General features: G+C 36.4%; 1 protein-coding gene across 4 annotated transcripts; it reads right to left on the reverse strand.

The window, feature by feature from the left end:
* Positions 1–8,416: 8,416 nt before the first annotated feature.
* LOC137935531 (probable serine/threonine-protein kinase PBL19) lies at positions 8,417–16,674 on the reverse strand. 4 transcript variants are annotated; one of them, XM_068780183.1, is made up of 5 exons: positions 16,122–16,674; positions 15,383–15,856; positions 14,598–14,858; positions 11,173–11,295; positions 8,417–9,574 (listed from the first exon to the last, which is right to left on the reverse strand). In XM_068780183.1, exons 2-5 carry the CDS (start codon positions 15,758–15,760, stop codon positions 9,029–9,031), a joined length of 1,308 nt encoding a protein of 435 aa, XP_068636284.1. In that variant the 5' UTR covers positions 15,761–15,856; positions 16,122–16,674; the 3' UTR covers positions 8,417–9,028. The 4 variants fall into 4 exon arrangements, with proteins under 4 accessions (XP_068636284.1, XP_068636283.1, XP_068636285.1 ...); XM_068780182.1 differs by having other exon boundaries at positions 15,383–15,906; XM_068780184.1 differs by having other exon boundaries at positions 8,417–8,972; positions 9,193–9,574; positions 15,383–16,674.
* Between the last annotated feature and the right edge of the window lie 1,017 nt (positions 16,675–17,691).

Here is a 17,691-nt window from a genome sequence, read left to right on the forward strand (position 1 = left end):
TTATGTTAGCCTTTATCTAAATGAATAAAAGATACACAAGTAGACTTAATTATGTGGCCTTTATCTTGTTTGAAATGGAGACTGCTGCACCCACCTGATGATTTTTGTGCTTGTGGTGTCAACTTTTCTAGGATTAATTTGCATAAAAAATTTAAAGTTTCCATTTGTAATCTCTTAAACTTTCAAAAGTGGAAACCCGAATTTTCTTTCCCTGTTGGTAATATAAACTTCTATCTGTGGACCAAAATTGAGCGTCTTCAACCTGAGGTTCATCATCTCTGTCAAGTGCTGCAAAAACAAAAGGCAACTGGGATGCAAGTCACACCCTCCAAATAGAGATGACACAGTCACCATTGCTGATCTGAGAGTTCCAGTTGGAGCGCCTCAGGTTTCATTGAGCTGGCTTGATTCATACATTGCATCAGACAGGTAAAAATGTCCATTAGATACCGACTTATCTGTTCAACTGGGTGCAAACAGCAAAGCCGTGCCTCTGGAGAACAAAACAGACCAGGCAGGTATGCTTTGAAAGACAGGACGCTGGCTCTATGGATCACTTCTCCCGTTTCCATTAGCATTCATGCATCAGTTGAAACATGAATCGCCACATAACAGGAGGCCAGAGTGGTTGAAGGAATACGACTTATTCCTGGTATGAACAGAGAAAAGGCCGGTGTTCAGGTGACATATCTTTACGGACAAGAGAAAATCGATCTGAAATAAGACTGGATCCTTGAGACAAAGCCATGCATGAACTCATGAGCGGACGCCCGATTGAGACCAAGTAGTTTAACAAATAGAATTGGGTACTGAATAACTATTATTTGATAAATGATAAATTGTCAAATTAGCATGCAGAAGAGAGGAAGAGTGCAGGACGGCAATGGCTGAAAGATGAGGGAATTGACAAGTGAAAGTGAATTCATTCGTTTCATGGAGTGAATTCACTTTCACGGGAGTTAGTGCAATGAAAAGTGAAAGTGAATTATTTTTTTTATTAGTTTGTTCAATGGAAATTACAGTGTAAAAAACCTTTTTTTATGTTGTTGTGCACATTGAAAATTTGAGTGGAACGTGGAAAATGAGTTTATTAATAAAATACTTTGATAGATTTAGGGGGGTTAGTCAACATGACTCAGGACATGATCTTCATGTGTATTACTCAGTGCATATCCTGAAGTCGTTAGGGAGCGCCAAACTTCATGTCATGTACATGATCATCCATGACTCAAGAGTTTATGTCTCAAAAGTAAACGGCGGAAAGTCACTATCGTGGGGCTCTCTCTCGAGGCTCTCTCTGCCGCACACCTTTCGTTTCATTCTCGCAGCCCTCTCTCGTTCTCTGCTCCCTCTCTCATCTCCATCGTCCCTCTCCGGTCTCCCTCTCTACGGCGTCCATCTCGCTGCGAACGTCCTTTCGCCGACCTTCTCTCCATCTCGGACTTGCTCTCCCTCTGAACCTCCCGCTTGATTTTGGCATTTGGGCTTCGATTTTTTAATTTCTACTTCGATTCGACATCGATTTCCCCATTCGGCTTTGATTTCAACCATCGGCTTCGGTTTAACAGCCATCCTCCCTCTCCTCTCCCTCTTGACCTCCGTCGCAGAGCACGGGAGGTCGAGCATTTGTTGCAAAGCTTCTCGGCCTCCCTATCTTCTCCCTCTCGGCGTACCGTCGAAACACCGCCTATGTCGGCGTTGCCCACTGGCCCCTTCGCCGTCGTCGTTGCCCGCTAGCTCGCCATCGAGGAAAACGACGATGGTTTAATTTTTCCTAAGTTAGACTTAGGAAAAATTAAACTATCGTCATAAAATCATTAATTTATAAATTTTATTTATAAAATAATTATTTTTATTTATTTAATATATTTATTTTATAATTACTATATTAAAATAATGGTTTAATAGTCATAATTAAAATATTTTTAAAATAAATATTTGATAAATTATTTTGGCATAATTATCTGATTGCTATAGTTAATTAAACCAATGGTTTTAAATTTTGTGATAATATATTATTAATTAATAATACATAAAATATATTATGTACAAATATATAGTATGTTAAAGTTATGATTAGATCAATTTTTTCTCTTAAATTATTCATTTTTAGGTTAAAGTATATCATATGTTATTAATAAATTAATAACTCAACGTATTACTTTCGTTTTTGTTATTTATAATGTTATTTATTTATTATTTGTAATTAATCATGTATGTATTTCATTGGCTCATGTAATTACCATATTAATGCACAATAAAATATCTAATTTAATTAATAAATATATTAATATATTTAATTATACATTAAATAAGTTATTCGTGTAGTAATAACAGTTGTTTTACTTAATTTGGGGTTTAAGGATTATGTTGTAATTAAGTGTACTGTACAGGTTTAGGGATTCTCTTGTTTTTTATGTTTTTCTCATGTTGGGGCACTAACACTGGAAACTGTTTTCCAGTGCACATGAAGTCGTCAACACTAACACCAAGTGCGAAGATGATCTTCATGTACATGACTGACATGAACTTGAACTTCAAAAATCCATTTGGGGGACTAACCCCCTTAACATTATTAACATAGTTTTAAAAAAGATAAAAAATTTTAAAAATAAATAAACATATTAAATTAATTAACTATAAAAATATATATCTAAATAAACATAGTTACTTTTATAATGTTTAGATATTTAATCAAATTTATTTTTTTAGAATATCTAAATTATTACTCTTAAATTAGTAATTTAATATATTATTAAAAATCATGAATATAATAAATAAATAAATAAATAGGATATTTTATAAATAAGATATTTTTTGTTTAGTCTAAATTTATATAATAATTACAAAGTAAAATAAAAATATTAATTTAATTAATTATAAAAAATAGAATACTTAAACAAAAATGTTTACTATAGATACTTGATCAAAATCTTATTTTTATGATATCTTAATTATCACTCTTAAATTAGTAATTTAATATAATATTAAAAGTCATGAAAAAATAAATAAATAAATAATTTTATTAATAAAATAATATAAATATTTCCATTAAAATCTAATTGAATTATTTTAATCCAAGCGTCAAGTACCGCGTGAAATGACGAGTAAATGTGAATATTTTTTTCACTTAAATGAATGATAATTTAGTTTCATTTTCTACTTACACAATGCATTAATGCTTGTGGAGCAACTTTCCCAAGTAAAAGTGAATTACAAATTTTGGGGACTGTCTTTGAAACTAGGGATAGTGCACTGAAACAGAATGCACTAACAGTGCCATTAGGTAAAATAATTATTCTATCTTGAGATGGGTCCCATTGATACTTGTTCCCCACCACGCAATGATCAACGACAAAACTTATGTCATCACGAAAGATTAATCCCCACTTTGCCAAAAAAGACGGAAAAACCATTTTAGTAAATCATACTAAACTGCAAAATATTTTGTATGTTTTTCACATTACTAGAACTCTCTATCGACAGGTCTAAAAGATGTTTCTTGCTTGTAGGAGCATAAAGATGTCGATAAATATAGACGTGAAGGGTGCTCGTTTTACGACAAATTGGCTCTGGTAGTGAAAAAATCGATAGTCATGGGGATAGTAAGTCAAACAAGCGTAGACATATGCAATGATGTCTAGCGTGAGTTAGAAAATTGACCCTTGACATGCTTGAGGATGTCGATTTAGGTAGCGATACTCCATCACCATTTTTTAGAGAGAATGAGTCGGCACCAGATCAGTCTCAAAGTGATACTCGTCAACTTCAACTCGTTGTAGAAAGAGATCCAATATGTCCACTAATAACACTTCTGTATTGTTTGATGTAATGAAGGAAATCGCCGCAGTAGTTAGTGATGGTATCAAACCTAAAGATTGTAAAGTCGGAGATAAATGGTTCAAAGCCCTCACGGAAATCTCGGACCTTCCGCAGAAGTTGAAGTTTCACGCTCCTAGATGGTTGGATACGAAAATTAAGGGGGACATGTTTACAAAGGTGATAGTGGAAGAGCGGCTTGAGTGGCTTCATGATTGTTCTAGTGAAATGTAATAATGAGTTTTAAGTACTGTGTCTACTTTGGGACGAGTGTTTTAAATTTTAATGATGTTTTTTGAATTATGACATTGTAAGACTTATCATTGATAAACTATGAATGTCCTTATGGTTAAGATTTTGAATTATTGTCTTAATGAATATTATGGATGTGTGATTGGATATGGTTTGTGTAGATATGTGATTGAAAATAGGTTATGATTAAAAATAGGGGTATGTTTGTGTTTATGACTTTTAGGAAGAAATATAAATTATTTTTGTAGTCGTCATTGTACTTGTAGTGATTGTATTTGTAGGTTTCCATAGATATTAAGAAAGACATAGCGAAGGAGGCGATGAGGTCCAATTAGTAGGTGTAAATGAGGATAAAGATAGCGATGATCTTGTGAATGAAGACAACCTATCAACAAATATGCGGAGGTTGCGTGCATTAGAATCCACAAGTGTCACACAATTTTGACATGCCATAGCGACTAGCATGTGGAATAATCATTGATGGTTGTATCTTATTGCTTTTGAACATGTATCTTGTCGTTCGTATGTAGTAAACTAGTAAGTTGATTTTAATATTAAATGCATGCACTCATGGTTATATTCCAAGGCATAAATGTTTGCTTTTATGCTGTAAATTGTGGACTATTATAAGTAACTCGGTTCATTTTCTAGCATATTTTTTAAGTTTAAATTATAAATATGTTATTAATAATTTATCTTAGTTTATTAATAAAATAATATATTTATTTATTTATTATATTTATTAATTTTATTACTATATTAAATTATAAATTTAAGACTGGTAATTAAAATATTGTTAAAGAGAGCATTTGATCAAGTATTTTGGTTTAATTATCTATTTTTATAATTAATTAAACTAATCATTTTAAATTTTCCCAAAAGGCAATTCGGTCCATTCTTCGTGTCTTTCTTCCCCACTCGGCGCGAGCTGCAAGAACCCAAACCTCCACGAGAGATGGAAGAAAGAAGTCGAACTCATTATCTTGCACCGTCTCTCTTCTCCTCCAGACGGCTAAGTTTCTATTCTGGCAACAATGCAGTTCTGGACGAGAAGAGGACGGGTATGAGGTGATGATTTCTTCCAAAGCAGGCGTCGTCGGTCCGTGGTAGGGTTTCGAGAGCGCAAGAACTCCCATCTCATTATCTGGCGCGTCCTCTTTTCTTCTCTTCGAAGGCTAGAATTACCCTAGTAATAGAAATTCCAAGAGAAGAAGGAGGAAGTGCGACGTCTTGAGCTCTCAATCGGAAGGCACGCCAAGGATGATCCATCGTGCGCAGGGTTAGAGTATCGAAGAGCGTACCCCAGAGATTTCCTAGCCTTTCTTCTCTTCTATCTTGTCCGTTTTCTTTCCTCTCTTTATTCTCCTCGTCGTCAGCATGTGTTGAAATGTCACTGGACTCCATCGTGCGCAGCAGGAGGATTCAAGAACCCCAGAGGAATTCTTTCCTTTCCCATCTCATTTTCTTTTTTTTACTCTATTCTTATCATCGCCCTGCAGAGCCGCTATCCACCGTTTTCTTTATTCTTGTTTCTCTTCGTTCTTCTTCTGTCGCCGTCCTTTTTCCTTCTCCTTATTTCTTTCTCATCCTCTTTCTTCTTCTATCGAAACCATCCTGCTGAGAGCTAGCTCCAACCCTCTAATTATCTTTCTCTCTCTTGGTTCAGCTCCGAAGTTGCGCGCACGCTGTTGTAATCAAATAAGCTAGTTTTGTTTTTCTCTGGATCTTTTGCCTGCCAACGGTAGCGTCTCGGCTGGCCCTTGCAGCCACCCCCGCCCTCTCGCGCGCAGGAGAACAACATGAGGAAGACGATGATGCCGTTTCCCTTACCTCAAGTCGGATCCGCAAAAGTCCCGGGTCCCTGAAAGGTAGCCCCTTGGACGTATCTTACTGATACCTATTTAATGAATGTGTTTCAAAGAAAATTATCTTTTCTCTTCCCCTGATCTGCCAGTGATAGAATTCGGCCATTAAAGATAGAGACCTACCTAACTGGTAAGCACTAACCTTGAACCTTATGGTGGATTAACGATCAGACAACAGATACATTCAAAATGGCTCAGTTACTTGCACTAGTTTCACACCAAAAGAAAAATAGGAACTTAAATAGCTTGCAGGACTGAAATTGAAAAGTGTGCCTTTCCTTTAGATGAAGTCACAGGACCATGTTTTCCATTCTGCTTTGGTAAATTGGTGGATCCCATCTTTCACATCAATGAAAGAGAGTCATTCTGAAACTTTGATGACTGTTAGCCATCTCAAGAAGAATGGTTCGAAGCATCCAGACTCCAGGAGGATTTGCTTCATATCTATATGAGAAGAAGAGTTGACAAAAAACTTGAAAAGGGCTTAGAAATCAAAATTAAATGGGACAGAAATATATTTGAAGGAAATTATACAACTGCAGGGAAGAGAAAATAAAACAGCATCACCTAGTTTGGTGACCACAAGCACAATGGGCTCTGATGGGGCATCATGTCTCAGCTCTGGTAGCCACTTCCTCCAAACAATGGAGAAAGACATCACCGCCTCTGTAACGGAGGGGCCTAAGCCGGTCATAATATTCTTGACTTGCATATATTCTTAGCATCATTGAACAGACAATAAAAAATTTACAGCCAGTTCATAGCATTATATATTGAAACCTATCTTCTGAATTTATCCATTTATCATGCAGTGATTGTAGAGAAAACTTGAGGAATAGAAAAAGACTAATTTCAAAACCCCCTTGGAGCCTCTTTCAAAATCTCCAAATTATGCAGAAAATTACTTTCTATTTATTTGGTGAGCATCCAGCAAGGAGTGCATCCAGACCTAGAGCTCTTTCTGAATGAATGGAGGAGATGGCAACAAAAATTTCATCAGAAAGGAAAGATTTATTGGGATTATTAGCAACAAGGAGACAGAGTGAGGCTAGGTAGAGGGAGTGAAACCAAGGCATTAGAGGTATTTTCCTCATAAAGATGTGCAAAGTATTCAATGCACTTGTTAGAAATCACATAGATATCGGAAGTAAGAGGCTAATTGATTTTAAGAGAAGTGATTAAATTATTGCAGAAACAAATTGAAGTCATTGAGTGGAAACTTTCTAATAAGTATCCCCTTCAATAAGTCATTTGTATTGAGCATGTTGCTTCTATTATATATCCTTTCATGGGAAGTGGCTTCTTCAAGAGCAATCCTGTGAGTGTATCCAAGATACATTTCAATTCAGATCTGGTTTCCTCAAATAAGATCCAGCTGCTGAATTGAGGACTTTTAAGTTCATCATTCTCCACCTTGATGATGACAAACGAGTATCTTGATTTCCTTCATAAGCATCTTAAGTTTGAGAGACATTCAAATGACAAGGAATTCCTCTAAAAGACGAGAAATATCAGAATATTCAAGCCACGTTTTTTTTCAAACCGAAAAGGATGCGCATTCCTAGGGGAAGAAGATAGCAGTCAAGGAGGATAGGATGATGGTTGGAGGTAGATCTAGGAAGAGCATGAGCATTAGGAAACAAAACTAACCACTATGGTGCAGCTCAAAAACAGACTAATTTAGATGAAATTGGAGAGGATTGCCCATTAGACCATGTGAACAAAGAGTCGCCCAGATGGTTATCATCGATTAAATTTAAGAAACTTTGCATGGCTATAATAGTGAAGGGCCTTGAGGGTGGTGATTTCTTTTGTGTATAATTTCACTTTGAAAATGCAATAACCTCCTGTTTTTTTTCACTCTCTCTCTCTCTATTCATTCTTTTTCGACTAAAATGCCCCATGGGTTAAATTCATGTGAGCTAAATTATTCATCGTAAAGGATAGTTTGAATTGCCATAGGAGAATGAAACAATGGGAAAGTTATTTTCCCTTTTGACTGATTTTCTTGTGTTTGTGTCGCCATAAGAACCAACAGAAAAATTAGTCATGGTATTTGTATATATACAAGAAATCAATTAATTTTTTTATAAATAATAAAAAAATAAAAAGAAAGATGTAAATGACCAAGAATCACATTAGTTTGTTTTTCCTATAATATTGGAGAAATAAAAAAAATTCATTTTCCTATCTTTTTTTAATATTTCTTAAAGGTAAGAAAAATAAAAAATAAAAACATTTTTCTATCCCCAAAAATGGCATAAATGCTGAAAATTTTTGGTCAACAAAAAACAAAAAAAATTGATATTTATTTTTTCCAACACTTTCCTATTGACACAAACACACCCTAAACCTAATCCAAGTTTTCCTATTGACACACTAGTTTGAAACCAAATTTTTACTTTTGACCTTTTACTGGTACCCATAGAAAGAATGTGATATTGACAGGCCTAAATTTAGAGGCTTATATTTCCCATATAAACTACATAAGGCGATCGGTGTTCTGTATTTTTCAATGATAAAATTGCAATAATACATGATTTGAATGAAATGACCACATGTGAAAATATTAAAAAAAATATATATATATATATTGGGTAGAGCCAACCTTGACTAAGATTTATTTAACCTCCTTTTCCTAAGCCGTAGGAGCAGCAGATACAGACTCCTAATCTTCAATTCTTTCCTCTCAGTTTCTGGCCAGGAAATGTACAACAGGAACACTACTCTGAAGTTACTCCAGACGCAACTTCTTTTATTCTATTTCCTCTCTCTTCCTGGATATGTGATCATTTATAAAAACTGAAAGATCATAGACTACATCTTTCAGAAATATACATCAGACCCAAAATTAAGCTGCACTGAACTTTCGTATATAAAGATGCTGTTCTCATTCAGGACTCATCGCAAGATATGCTACCTGGTGAAAGCCATTCTCACACACTCCCCCAGTTTCATGTATCATTCATTTCCTATCACTTTTCACACCCATACTGGATGGGAGTCCACATCATTTTCTTGGCACCCAGATGGAACCTGTCGAATAATTGAAAAAAGATAATAACAACAGTCAGAAAACAACAAGGAAACATCTATGGGTCTTTACCCCGCTGCATGATCTCAAATCTTCGCCTACCAATGGCACTAGCATTCTTCATTAGTTTAGCTAAATGATCCATACGCCTTTGCGAGTACTTGGACCCATCAACATCATTTGATCTTCTAAAAGAGTCAGAATCAGTTGGAGGGGACTCACCGGCCGTGTCTTGTGGTTTCCCTGATTCTGAATCTTGAATTGCCTGCCTCAAGTCTTCTACCACTTCGCTCATCTTTGGACGGTCTTTTGAGACTTTCGAAAGGCACACGTCAGCCAACTTTGCAATCCTTCGGGCTGCACCCTGAGAATACTGATTTTGAAGACGAGGATCCATTATCATGAAGAATTTCTTATTATTAGCAGGATATTGTTTGACCCAATCCAAGAGTTTCTGTTCTGATCTTGGTCGGTTCCTGTCTAATGACCTTCGGCCAGTGAGGATCTCATACAGTACCACCCCAAAGCTCCATACATCACTTTTCGTGGTCAAATGGCCTGTCTCTATGTAGTCAGGAGCTGCATATCCATAAGTTCCCACAACCTAAGGACAGAGAGTAAGCTACTTTAGCATGCAGATGCAAAATAGAGGCTCAAAACATTTTTTTTCTGCCATAACAAAAAGCTCTCCCATGCTTCTGTTAAATAAGATAAGAATTTGGCCACGGTTTGACTTGTCTTTCCTTTTTAAAGTTTGGATGGAGATCACAAAAACACTTGACTTAAACGCCCCCATAGGGACCAATCTAAGTATTAACATGTCAGGCCGCCTGAGCCCAGTATGGAAGAGTGATGCACAAAAGCACAGTAGCACCAACATAGAAACTATGTTTTGTATTCAATAGATGCATTGGCATAGGTAACCGGTTTATATCAAATTTCATGAGGTAAACTTATCCCACTAGAAGAGATGAACGAAAAAAATGTAAGGCAGCAAATCAGAAAAAAGACATGCCTCCACTGAAAGGACCACCGTACATCTTGCATTGAAACAATACCAAGCAGAAGTACTTACCGCTGTTACTAAGACACAATCAATTCTACACCTTTCCCCCGACTTAAATCCAGATTCCCTTGAATTAAAGGTTAACAGATGTTCACCTGTTCACCGACCATACCATCACAAAGGAACTATCCCTCTTCGATAGTTAAAATCCAAATTTAACCTGCTCACTCACTATGCATTGCAAAGTAACTATCCAACTATGATTTTTTGTATTTTCTGGAAAGCATCTCTGATAGTTCAGATCCATATTTAACCAAATCAACCAGAAATTCTTTGCAAGGGCAGTCAATTGGTGTTGTCAAAAGTCCGTTTAAAAATTTAAAAAAAAAAAAAAAACACAGTTAAATTTTAGAGAAACTTCAAGGAAATGCTTCTGAAACGTATAAGAAACTTTTACTCAAATTCATGGAACTTAACTGAAACTTCTGAGATATCATATTTTGCACATGTTTCCATAAAATAAAAGATTAAATATGAAAATCATAAAGCGCATGGTTCAGATAAACTATTTAATTAAATCAAAACCACTATAACTGATGCATTATTAAAGCTTCATTGATAATAATTGTAAATAGGAATAAATTGTTAACTTTTTAGCAAATTATTTGTATACCTTAAACATGAATGTTTCTTAATTATAACTTTCTGGTTTCCTTAATATTTCCAAAAAAATTATTAATAGATTCTTAATGTTCATGTAAATGTTTTTCAATGTATTTCAGGTTCCACTTCCTGTTTCATTTCCCACTTCAGTTTACTGTTTCGTTAACTAGAGTTATGCAAATTAATCATCCCGTTCTTTAATAATTGGTCATAGGCTTGATGCTCTCCAATTATAGTAGAAAGCTTTAAAAACTATGAAACCTTAAACACATATTACATAGTACACGCAATGAAGTTCACTTTACTACATTAAAAGTACAAACATAACCAACCAGAAGGACATTTGAGATATTTTCATACATCTATTTATCAGACTCCTTATCCTAAATTCATGAGCTTGAGAGTTGGATGGATCATAAGTTCCATGGTGGCATAAATTTTAACACCTTTTTGAATAAGAAAACATCCAGATATTCCTTTCAGGAGTCTTCCTTAACAGTAGTACTAGAGTAATTGTTTACAGATCCACATACCGCTGTTGAGACATGAGTATGACCATCTGTAGGCCCTTCCCTAGCAAGACCAAAGTCTGAGAGCTTGGGCTTAAAGTCCCCATCCAAAAGGACATTTGATGCTTTAAAATCACGATAAATCACCTGTTGAGTGATATGCACAAGTAAGTAGATTTCAAATAAAAAATGCCAGTGCAATGCTTCATCACTACAAAAGATGCAAAGGGAACAGGATATTTCCAGTTTCATTTGTACCCAAAACCTTATCAATTGAAGGATAAAAATGATAAGAGGAAAGCTTTCATAAAGAATAATGCAATGAATAAGCTAGCAAAAGATACAGCAGAACTGTAGAGGTTCAAAGTGGCTGACCCCAGCATACTTGAGACAAAACCATGATGATGATGGGGATAGTAATGATTTACTTTTTGCCAACTGACATGGCAAGAAGTAGTGGAGATAAATTTATTCATCTTCTTTTCTCACTATTATTTCATTCTTTTCTCCTTCTCTGCCTTCCACAGGTCATCTTTTGGCAAAATTAGAAAGTAAAATAAAAAGTGGTTTTTAACATACATGGTTTTTAGCATATGATTCCATCATTACAGTCCGTTTCTTATTTGAATTGTAAAAGTTATCAAGTGAGTAAACACCAGCGGAGTACTTACTCCACCCGAGGCAAAAGTAAAGGTGTTGCTCCTTTTTCTTTAGTTCATACTAATGTGTTGGGACCCTTTAACATCTCTAATGTTTCTCATTCAAAGTATTTTATTACATTTGTTGATGACTTCTCTCGGGTTACATGGTTGTTTTTACTTAAATATATATCGTGGTATTACCTCCTTTCAAATTCTTTTATGCTATGATCAAAGGTTCTCCGATCAGAGATCTTTTATGATGAGATTTTGAGTTGTAGTTCTAGTTCAATACTCTTCTCAAAATCAAATCTATCGCAAAAGAGTTTTCTATCACACCTTATTGCCTTGAAACATTAGCCAAGTGGCCTTCATTTGTTTCCTTCAAGGCAGCTAACTCACTTTTTGAGCTTAGAAATCTCATGTTTTTTAGGGTTGCATTTTTATTTTTTTTGTATTTGTTTAGGCTATGAATAGATTTTCAAGTAAATTTCTAACTTTTTTTTTTTTGAAAAAGAAGTAAATTTCTAACTTATTCTCATAGTCTAAGTCACTTGCCTCTTCTGAAGTATTGGAGTCCTCATCTGAATACCATGAAACCCACATCACTCTTTTTTTCTTTGGAGTGACTGGACTCATCTTCAACTACATCCCAAGTCGAGATCAAAACATTCTTCTTCGTGTTCTTTGGATCTTTGCTTGCGAATGGGGTTCTTCCTTTGAAGATTAGACATTTGTTTCTTCAATGTCATGTTTTGCCACACTTATAACAAACCTCAGTTTTCTTATAAGATTTTTCATTTTGGCCCTTGAATTGGCCTATCTTATAGTTTTTCTTCTTCCTATACATCTTTTGAAGATGTTTAGTAATGAAGCCCACTTTACCAAAGCTATCTTCACTATAACCTTCACCAAATTTGGCTTTAAGAGCAATAGTTTTCTTTTTTGGGTTACTTTTCATTCTTTTTTTCTAGTTCCATCTCATAGGTGAGGCGGATGTGTTATGGTCCTGGGGTTAAGTACTTATGTCTTCCGCTCCTAACAGGCCGGTCTTTTGGGTAGTATTGGCTAGGTGTTTAACATTTGGTATCAGAGCGGGCGCCACATTGCGAGTTTGATTCCCGGGGCACACAGAGGCTGGATTAAAATTACTGGTAGGGTGCAGAGGTTGGATTAAAATTACTGGTAGGCTGCAGTTGGGCCAATGTTGTTGCGCCGTCGTGGTCGTCGGCTCGTCGTGAGTTCGAATCCCTGAGGGGAGTCCCGGCACGGGTGTCGCGAGCCCCGGACATGGTCGCCATAAGGGATTATGGGATCTTGACCCGGCACCTGTCGTTGAGTGTTAAGCCGTCGTGGACGTCGGCTCACAAAGGTGGGGTGTACTGTTATGGTCTTGGGGTTAAATACTTATGTCTTCCGCTCCTAACAGGCCGGTCTTTTGGGTAATATTGGCTAGGTGCTTAATAGGATGCCAAGTAGCTCTTCCGAGCTCATGGATCTAAAATTCATGTTATCGCGAATGGTGGTCTTCCTCATATCCCAAGATTTGGGAAGTATCTTAAGGAGCTTATCATTTCTCCTATATATGGAAATTTCTTCCTCTAAAATGTTTAACTCATTGATTATGTGAGTGAACCTAAAGTTCAAGTCAGCTATTGATTCGCCCATTTTCATTTTGAATTCGTCATATTGGGTGATGAGAAAGCTAATCCTGGAGTCTTTGACCTACGTAGTACCTTCATGGGTCACCTCCGACTTGTCCCAAATTTCTTTGGCAGTTTTGCAAGTGGAGACTCTAATGAACTCATTGGGACTCAAGGCACATAGGAGAAGGTTTATGGCATTTGAGTTTGTCTAGAGTTGGTCCCTAGGTCCTTGTACTACTTGAAGTTGAGATGACCATCAACCATTTTTTGTGATTCAAATGGTCTATTGTTTGTGACATGCCAAATGTCCCAATCCTTTGGCGGAAGAATTCCCTTTTTACCTTCCAATATCCATATTTTATCCTGTTAAACATTGGGAATAGTTGGCAAATTGTCCATCAGGAAGAAGTGATCTATCTTGAGATGCCATTAGAAATAGGTTATAAAAATCAAATAGATTTTGATTTAAAAAAATGGCCAACTCTGATGCCAATTGTTGGCACAAGTGACTTCTCAAGAAGGGGGTGAATTGAGAATTATTCAATTAAACTTTTAGTGTTTGAATTAAAAATCGAATGCGAGTAAAGTAAATATCAAACACACACCATATAGGAGACAAACAATTTTTGCTATTGATGTTCCCCTAGTAGTAGCCACCTCCCAAAAAACCTTGGGAGAATGTCACTAATGGCTCTATTAGCATAAATTGCACAAAGGAGATTTTGGCTCTCTTTTAAGCCATGTGTACGCTCAAATACACGATTAAAAATCTCCATTTTATGAAGTTCGCATTTGGTTAACGACAGAAGAAAATCCATATTTTTCTTTTTTGTTTTGAAAGACAAGATACATTGTACTTAAAAGGTAGCTCTTTACCATTCTAGCAGGTGTCTTCAATACCCAATGCCAAGACTCTTTACCTTCATTTTATGTCATTGTATGAACTTTTTCTTTGTACTATCATTATAGCAATTTATTTGATGATGATTTTTTTTATAAGTTTATGTTACACAGACACCCTGACCATACTAAGTCTTCAACCCAAGACCTCATATTAAAAAACCCCAATTTTCACCAGTAAGCCAAACATCCCACCCACATCACAGAATGATATTTGGTTGAATATGTAGACAAGTTCTCAATCAATAAGAGTCTAAGAAGAAACCTGAACTTCCAAGCCTTCATGCAGATATTCCAACCCTTGAGCTGCACCCAGAACAATCTGTAATCTTGTGTTCCAAGGAAGAACAGGTAATGCCCTGTTGAATAAGTGATCATCCAGGGACTTGTTCGGCATATATTCATAAACCAACAATCTCTGAATCCCTCTTTCTCCATCTACACCACAATACCCCATCAATTTTACAAGGTTTGGATGCTCAACGACACCAAGAAATTGGACTTCAGCCACCCACTGCTTATGGCCCTAATGAAGAAAAAAAAAAGGGTTAAAGTAGCATAATTTATCCAAAGAGAACAAATGAAATGCAGAAACCACAGACACACTGGTCCAAGCCTGCACCCAAAATAAGCACACACTGAAAAAAAGAATAAAACTTATGGAAGTAGCATCCGTAAAGTATATCTAAATCTTACAGACGATAGATATTACTTCACAAATTATCACTTTGCATTGACTGGACCTGTAATTGTAACTCCAGTAGTCAAAAGAGGAGGTACAGTCAGAACCTAAGATGCTAAGGTACCAGAATTCAGACAAATCTTAATAAAACTACCTAGCCCCAGTGCAGGATGATAAACGCAAGAAATTGAGTAGTAAAAGAAACAGGTATACAATTGAAACAGAAGCAGAAAAAGCACAAGCGAATAAATATGAAAGTCAGAAAATGCAACTGAACCAGAATATCGAATGAACATTGGATTCTTCCTTAAAATTCTCAACACATATGGCCCCAACTAACAAAATTGAAGGAAATGGGAATCTATTACCTGCAATCCACTCGCGTTTAGCTTTTTAATGGCAACCACAGTGCGATCGCCTTGACCACCAACAGGTTTGACGAAACCTTTATAAACACTTCCAAATCCACCTTCCCCAATTTTAAGCAGACGACTAAAATCATTAGTGGCATTCCGCAGCTCTGAGAAAGAAAAGACGCGCAAATTATGTGCTTTTTCCTCGTATAAACTGGGTATACTACGGTGTGAAGTAGCTTCACTGACAGCTGAACTTGAAGATTTGCTCCCTCGTTTTGTTGATGAACTATCTGTTGCAGATAGATCTGATTTTTGTTCGTCCCTCAGGACCGGTGCAGATTTTTGTTGCTGAGATCGAGATCTCTCTCTGAAATAGTAGAAGCACTTCATTTCTTACAACTATACTGTTCCGCAACCAGGAAACTTCGCCCCTTAGTTTAACTGTAGAAACCCGGTTCCAGTTGCTTCAACACTTTCAACTTATCACTGGAAAGTGAAGTGAAATGCAGGAAAGGGCAGATTTAAGAATGACGGCACTGAAAAAGTTCAAAAAATAATAGAAATGATCTTGAGACAGAACATGATAAAAGTGAGAACAGTTTGACAGCACAGCAAGACGAGATAGGCAGGAAATGTGAGAGAAACAACTACATGATGAAAAGCAAAAAAAATATGTTGCCAATTACAGTAAAATAATTGCTGGAAAATGACGACGAAAAGTCAAGAAGCATGAAGATAAAGTAAAATAGACCTGACTGAAAAAATGTCAAAATTCAGAGGTCGAGAAGCGAAGAATCGGAAAAACTCGTGAAGCAGGCAAACGGGATGATCACACAAGGAACGAGAAACAGCAAAAATAAGAAAACCCAGATCGTAAAAGAAGAGATATGGGCTCTGGTCTTAGAAAATGGAGGAAGATCGATAGTATAAACACGCCCAGACGAAAAAAACGAGGTGAAGAGAAAATAGGTGGGGAAATAAACAGAAGCTGGGGAAAAAGAAACCCGGATGTATAACCGACAAGGAAAAAAGAGAAGCAAATGATAGGAAGTAAGAACCAGACAAGAAACGGAAAAAGCAGGAAAACGGCAAGAAAGGAGCCAGATTAGACGTGCTTCGTGCAACAGAAAAATGAACAGCATAAAAATTCTCGACACAAAGGCAGAAAATGTATCTGAGAACAAAGAGATGGAAAAGAAGGAACGCGGTGAAGGGAATCGACAGAGAAGAAGAGGTCTTTCGTGTTAGACGGATCAACGCGTGGAAAATTGAAAATTGAAACTACGTAAGAATATGTGGCACGTCCCGTCTATCCCTTTCACACTTGACTCTGGAAGAGTCGAAATTCGCTGGTTGTTTCCTCTTTCGTTTTTTTCTCCCTTACTGCAGACAGCGACGGTTGCGCCTAGTCAGAGTCATTGACGAATCACGGACCGAACAGCAGTCAAAAGTCTGAAACGCATTCTTTAAATTTCACAGTTGGGAATGGGATGGATAACCATCCTCGTCTGCAACTGCTTATCCCTACGTTAATTGGTTTTGACCGACCCTCACCTGTTTTCTCCGGCTGCAGGCAACTAGAAGAGAGAGAAAGAGCTTAGGGGTCAAGTACTTTATCCTTTATGACCTTCAGAGCTCGAGGTTTGGTCTGTTTGGAAAATCTAATGGTAACCAATGGTAAAGACTACAATATGAAAATCTAAGCAAAGGTTCACCAAATTGATCAATGGTAACTCAAAGAAAAAGGACTGATTTTAGTGGGGTTTGCTCATCTATAATCGAATTAATATTTGGTTTAGCATGTAATACATATGCAACATGAATATAATTGAAGGTAGCAAAGAGAGCTAATTATAATTGCTCCTCAAATGGAGAAGTACACCATTTGTGAGCTTTAGGGTAAGTGATAATAAAAATGTCTTCACAGCTAATGTTCTTCTCTTAGGAAATCTCCTCTTGTTTATTTCTCGATTTTCCCTTTCTTCCATAGAAGTCAGAATCACGAGACATTTAATAGTTTTATAGAATAAATGTATATTTATTTTTACCAGTAAGTCTTTGCGTATATGTTAATCTTTTCCAGGACTGGTTTCACCATGACCTGCAAATACCTGCTTTGGCCATAACAAACTGTCTGGTGTTCAAAGCTTTTTCAGAATTACCAGAAAGGTAAAAAGTCAATTCTTTCTTCAGATATAGCTGCCCAACTTTTGCACAATTTCGTCATGAAAAATTATATTCTGTTTACCAAATGCAGATACATACGGCACTCTGCTTCAAAGAGATATTCCAAAATATGCGTTTGAAGAGGGACTCTGCAA

The sequence above is a fragment of the Aristolochia californica genome, unplaced genomic scaffold, assembly GCF_029961685.1.
Source record: "Aristolochia californica isolate CCGP_79_NKW_82.1479 unplaced genomic scaffold, dmAriCali1.0.hap1 SCAF_6, whole genome shotgun sequence".
Classification (NCBI taxonomy): Eukaryota; Viridiplantae; Streptophyta; class Magnoliopsida; order Piperales; family Aristolochiaceae; genus Aristolochia; species Aristolochia californica.

Bases quoted from the DNA above. Each gene is read 5' to 3' on its own strand.
- LOC137935531 (XM_068780183.1), bottom strand. From the start codon at position 15,760: ATGAAGTGCTTCTACTATTTCAGAGAGAGATCTCGATCTCAGCAACAA. The intron at 11,296-14,597 runs GTTTCTTCTTAG...ATCACTCAACAG, and splicing joins ATGAAGGCTTGGAAGTTCAG to GTGATTTATCGTGATTTTAA. The intron at 9,575-11,172 runs GTATGTGGATCT...CTCTGTCCTTAG, and splicing joins ATACTCATGTCTCAACAGCG to GTTGTGGGAACTTATGGATA.